Source organism: Protobothrops mucrosquamatus, unplaced genomic scaffold (assembly GCF_001527695.2).
Source record: "Protobothrops mucrosquamatus isolate PMUCROS unplaced genomic scaffold, P.Mucros_1.0 scaffold8401, whole genome shotgun sequence".
NCBI classification, from domain to species: Eukaryota; Metazoa; Chordata; class Lepidosauria; order Squamata; family Viperidae; genus Protobothrops; species Protobothrops mucrosquamatus.
Window position 1 is genome coordinate 1,521 of NW_015394197.1, and position 5,720 is coordinate 7,240.

The 5,720-nt window shown below is 51.3% G+C and overlaps 1 protein-coding gene across 1 annotated transcript; it reads left to right on the forward strand.

The window, feature by feature from the left end:
- Positions 1 to 905: 905 nt before the first annotated feature.
- On the forward strand, positions 906 to 3,421 carry LOC107300774 (the record flags this gene model as incomplete). The annotated part of the gene is made up of 6 exons (XM_029287039.1): positions 906 to 1,040; positions 1,722 to 1,775; positions 1,858 to 2,097; positions 2,470 to 2,580; positions 3,132 to 3,221; positions 3,335 to 3,421. Coding segments are annotated over 6 exons (717 nt in total), but the record flags the coding sequence as incomplete, so codon positions are not given.
- Between the last annotated feature and the right edge of the window lie 2,299 nt (positions 3,422 to 5,720).

Consider the following 5,720-nt stretch of genomic DNA (forward strand, 5'->3'; position numbering starts at 1 on the left):
TGAAGGAAGAAAGAAAAGAGACAGAAGGATGGAAGGAAAGAAAGAAAGGGAAAGAAAGAAGGAAGGAAAGGAAGGAAGGAAGGAAAGAGAAAGAAAGGAAAAAAGGGAAAGAAAGAAAGGAAGGAAAGAAGGAAGAAAGGAAGGAAGAAAAGAAAGAAGGAAGGATGGAAGGAAGGAAAGAAAGAAAAAGAAGGGAAAGAAAGAAAGCAAAGAAAGGAAGGGAAAGAATGGAATAGAAATAAAAATGAAGGAAAAAAAAGGGAAAGAAGGATGGAAGGAAAGAAGAAAGGAAAGAAAGGAAGGAAAGAAAGAAAGAAGGAAGGAAGAAAGAAGGACAGAAGGAAGGAAGGAAAGAAAAAGAAGAGAAAAGAATGAAGGAATAGAAATAAAAATGAAGGAAGAAAGAAAAGAGAAAGAAGGATGGAAGGAAAGAAAGAAAGAAAGGGAAAGAAAGAAGGAAGGAAGGAAAGAAAGAAGGAAGGAAGAAAACAAAGAAGGAAGGATGGAAAGAAGGAAGGAAAGAAAGAAAAAGAAGAGAAAGAAAGAAAGACTTCCGTCTCTATTAAAATAAACATAGTAACATCAAATCTCAACCTTTTTTTTTTTTACTTTTGACACACTAGTTATAAAACAGTGTAGTAGGTTCTCCTGGTTGGGCGGCAGGAGGGGGGCTGGACTAGATGACCTCCGAGGCCCCCTCTATTCTATTCCCAACCCTGACTTGAGTCAGGAAGGAGCTGAGGGGCTGCTCCTCTCTCTCCGCTCCGGCCACAAAGGGAACTACAACTCCCCACCGGGGGTCTCCAGCTAACCTCGATTGGGGAGAGTCTGCCGGACATCCGTGACCCCGCCCCCTTTGCCCGCTGACGCTGCTTGGGGTCCCCCCCCACTGTCCCCCCCACTAGGGAGCCCAGATCCTGCTCGGCGCTGTCTGCATCGGCCTCGGCGTGGTGCTGAGCGTACTTGTGCCCAACCGTGAGCTACCCTACTACTTCACGCGGTCAATCTGTAACGGAGTCCCTTTCTGGATGGGCGGCCTGGTGAGTACTGGGGGGAGGGAGAGGGAGGAATGGGGGAGGGTCCCCCCCTTGGTCTCAGCTGGCAACCCCCTCCCCCTCGAGAAGCGGCAGGGGAGGATTCTGGGACGGGACAAAGATGGCTGGACTGCTGCCGCGCCGACGTCCCCGGGAGTCAGTCCAGTGCACAAAAGTGGGCAGGGGAGGTTCTGGGCTTGCTGGGTGGAGCGTTTGCTGTGTCGCGCGGGACACAAACGGGGCGGCGCTTCGCACCCGCGTGACGCTCACTAGGCCCCCCGTTTTTGCCTTGTGGTGCCCCGTTTTCACACGGCACCCTGTTTTCGCCCCGTTTTTACCTTGGGGGTGAGTGCACGCACACGTGCGCGCAGCGGCCGGCCCATCCCGTGGCCCGGACTGGCCGGGAGTGGGCCACGGCCCCCGGGTTGGGGACCCCTGATCTAGGCAACCGAGAGCCAAGGCCGCTAACGCAGGGGCTGAAAGGAGAAGTGGACTGTGTATCCATCACAAAAAGCCATATTGCTATTGGACAATGGGAAGACCCGATGGGGTGGGGGCGATTTTCAGTAAAATGTGATGTCCCAGGAGTCTCTTTTTCTGGACATGCCAACTGGACTGTTGACAGGTGGGTGGGCGGGAGGCTCAGACAGACACCCCTCACCGATCTGCTTCCCGCTCTTTCTGCAGTTCATCCTCTCCGGCACCTTCTCGGTGGTGGGTGCACGACGCAGCGGATACTGGGTAAGTGGGGAAGGTCCCGGTCCCCGACCTGTCGCAAGGCCCCCGGTGCCCGTTCTCATCCGTGACCCGCCTCGCCTCCTAGGTCCACCTGGCCACCTTCCTCAACCTGGGCAGCGTCGTGGCCGGCTCGGTGGCCTTCACGCTGGGCTTGACGGAGTTCGCACCCCTGTTCTACGACCCCTACTTTGTTGATAACCTCTGCAAGCACAGAGCGGAGGACCGGGGTTACCGCTCGTGGGAAGCGACCACCAGACCTCCGTACGACGACAAGAGGGACCAAGAGCGGGCCAAGGAGTGCCAGGAGGCTCTCGTAGGGCTCGTGGTGAGTTGGTTCGCCAGAGAGGGAGGCGGGCAGCGGCGCCTCTTAGAAGACAGCAATCCCAGGATGGGACCTTCGAAGTACGGGCCTCCCTCGGTCTGTCGGTCTGTCCTGAACGTCGGGCTGAAGGGCAAGGAGGGCTCACCTGTCCTCCGGCGGATTCGGGAAGATGTGTTCAGCCCCGGGAGAAAGTACCCTCTGGTCCTCGCAGACGGGCATTCCCCCTCTCCGACGCCCTCCTCCTGTCTCCCCGCTGAGTCCTGGCCGGTGTGGACAAAGCATGGGAGCCAGTGCCGGTGGGCTTTGGTGGAGCGAGCGCCTGCCTTGTCCGCCTGCCCCCCTCTCCTGCTGATTTGAGCCCCCCTCTTTCCCCAGCGCATGTTGAGCAGCACCCAGATCCTCCTGCTGATCGTGCACGTCGCCGCTCTGGCCACCGCCCTCTTCTGCTTCGGATACGGTTTGCGCCGCCTGTGTTGCTCCTGCTGGGTACGTGGAGGGAAGGGCCCAGAGCTCCCGGCCCCAGTGGGCACAGTTGGGTCGGGCACTCTGGAGGGCAGCCATACACACACACACACACACACCCCGGGAATCCCTGGCTGTTGTCGCTCCGGGTACTCCAGAAGGAGTCGCACTTAATCGCTCAGCTTCCCAAGAAGAGATCTCGGGAAGATGTCCCCCGGGGCCACATTCCCTCTGGAGCCGAGCTCTCCGACGGTTCCGGCTTGGCGGACCGTCGGGTGGGAGAAGGGATGGTTCCACACCAACGGCCGGCAAGCGCGCGCGCGCGGGCAGCAGGGCCTCCGTTTGCACGAGCGGCGTGCACGAGCACCTGCCGCTCGCTTTCAGTGGAGCGCGCTCGTGTCCTCGCCTGCTGCTCGCGCCCGTGTGCTCGTCGGCTGTTTCTGCGGCCCGGTTTGCAAACTAGTGGGTTGCGGCCCCTAGGTTGGGGACCCCTGCTCTGGGGTGAATGGCGGGGGGGGTCTTGCTGGCCACTGGCCAATCCTGGGGAAGCCGCTGCAATCCTTTTTGTCTCGCAGGGAGGCTGGCGGGACTACGTGGCCCTGGAGGANNNNGCTGCTCGCGCCCGTGTGCTCGTCGGCTGTTTCTGCGGCCCGGTTTGCAAACTAGTGGGTTGCGGCCCCTAGGTTGGGGACCCCTGCTCTGGGGTGAATGGCGGGGGGGGTCTTGCTGGCCACTGGCCAATCCTGGGGAAGCCGCTGCAATCCTTTTTGTCTCGCAGGGAGGCTGGCGGGACTACGTGGCCCTGGAGGATGCGGACGTCTCTCCTGCGCCCGAGGATCCGGGCAAAGAGCAGAGCCGTGCCTGAGGGGCACGTAGGGAAGGCCCCCCAAGCCCCCCGCCGCCGGCCTTTGGCTCTTCCCCGGGAGCAAAGAGCAGCTGAAGGGCTTCCCAGCCGCGACTCCCGAACTCCGCTACTCCGAAGTTACTCACCGCTTCTCACGCGACCGTTCTCCTCCTGCACGCACAGTGAATAAATAAAGTAGCTTTTTCTGGATTTTGAGCTCCTGTCTGTCTGGCGGCTCGGCCCAACGCCGGGCGGCCGTGGGGTGCGTGGAGCAGCGGGTGTCGTCCCCCCCCCGGTCCCACTTAGCCTAATTAGCCGTTAGCATTGAGCAAAAGTCTAATTGAGCAGGAGCGTTTGGCTAAACTACCTTTAGGCAAGAGAAACCAAATGCCCAGGGATGGGATAGGTAGTCCCTTGCTGAATAGTAGCAACAGTGAGAGGGATCTGGGAATCCTAGTGGACCATCCCTTAATAGTAATAATAATAATAATAATAGTAATAATAGTAATAATAATAATAATAGTAGTAGTAGTAGTGGTAGTAGTAGTAGTAGCAGCAGCAGCAGCAGTACCAGTAGTAGTAGTACCTATCTATGATCTGGGACTCCTACTAGACCATCCCTTAATAATAATAATAATAATAATAATAATAATAATAATAATAATAATAATAGTGGTAGTAGTAGTAGTAGCAGCAGCAGCAGTACCAGTAGTAGTAGTACCAATCTATGATCTGGGACTCCTAGTAGACCATCCCTTAATAATAATAATAATAATAATAATAATAATAATAATAATAATAATAATAATAATAATAATAATAGTGGTAGTAGTAGTAGCAGTAGTAGTAGCAGCAGCAGCAGCAGCAGCAGTAGTAGTAGTAGTAGTAATCTATGATCTGGGAATCCTAGTAGACCATATGTTAATAATAATAATAATAGTAGTAGTAGTAGTAGTAGCAGCAGCAGTAATAGTAGTAGTAGTAGTAGTAGTAATAATAATAATAATAATGATGATGATGATAATAAAGTTGGAAGGGACCTTGGAGGTCATCTAGTTCAACCCCCTGCGCAGGCAGGAAACCCTAGACAATTTCAGACAAGTGGCTGTCCAGTCCACCACCACCACCATCATCATCATCATCATGATGTTGGAAGGGACCTTGGAGGTCATCTAGTCCAACCCCCTACTCAGACAGGAAACCTATACCATTTCAGGCAAATGGCTGTCCAGTCTCTTAATAATAATAATGATGATGATGATGATGATGATGTTGGAAGGGACCTGGGAGGCCATCTAGTTCAACCCCCTGCTCAGGCAGGAAACCCTATACCATTTCAGGCAAATGGCTGTCCAGTCTCTTAATAATAATAATGATGATGATGATGATCTTGGAAGGGACCTTGGAGGTCATCTAGTCCAACCCCCCTGCTGAGGCAGGAAACCCTATACCATTTCAGACAAATGGCTGTGCAGTGTAATAATAATAATAATAATAATAATAGTAATAATAGTAATAATAATAATAATAATAGTAGTAGTAGTAGTAGTAGCAGCAGCAGCAGCACCAGTAGTAGTAGTACCAATCTATGATCTGGGACTCCTAGTAGACCATCCCTTAATAATAATAATAATAATAATAATAATAATAATAATAATAATAATAATAATAATGGTAGTAGTAGTAGCAGTAGTAGTAGCAGCAGCAGCAGCAGTAGTAGTAGTAGTAGTAGTAGTAATCTATGATCTGGGAATCCTAGTAGACCATATGTTAATAATAATAATAATAATAGTAGTAGTAGTAGTAGTAGCAGCAGCAGCAGTAATAGTAGTAGTAGTAGTAGTAGTAGTAGTAATAATAATAATAATAATAATGATGATGATGATGATGATAATGATAATAAAGTTGGAAGGGAACTTGGAGGTCATCTAGTTCAACCCCCTGCGCAGGCAGGAAACCCTAGACAATTTCAGACAAGTGGCTGTCCAGTCCACCACCACCACCATCATCATCATCATCAAGATGTTGGAAGGGACCTTGGAGGTCATCTAGTCCAACCCCCTACTCAGACAGGAAACCTATACCATTTCAGACAAATGGCTATCCAGTCTCATAATAATAATAATAATAATAATAATAATAATAATAATAATAATAATAATAATAATAATAATAATAAAGTTGGAAGGGACCTTGGAGGTCATCTAGTCCAACCCCCTGCTCAGGCAGGAAACCCTATACCATTTCAGGCAAATGGCTGTCCAGTCTCTTAATAATAATGATGATGATGATGATGATGATGATGATGATGATGATGATG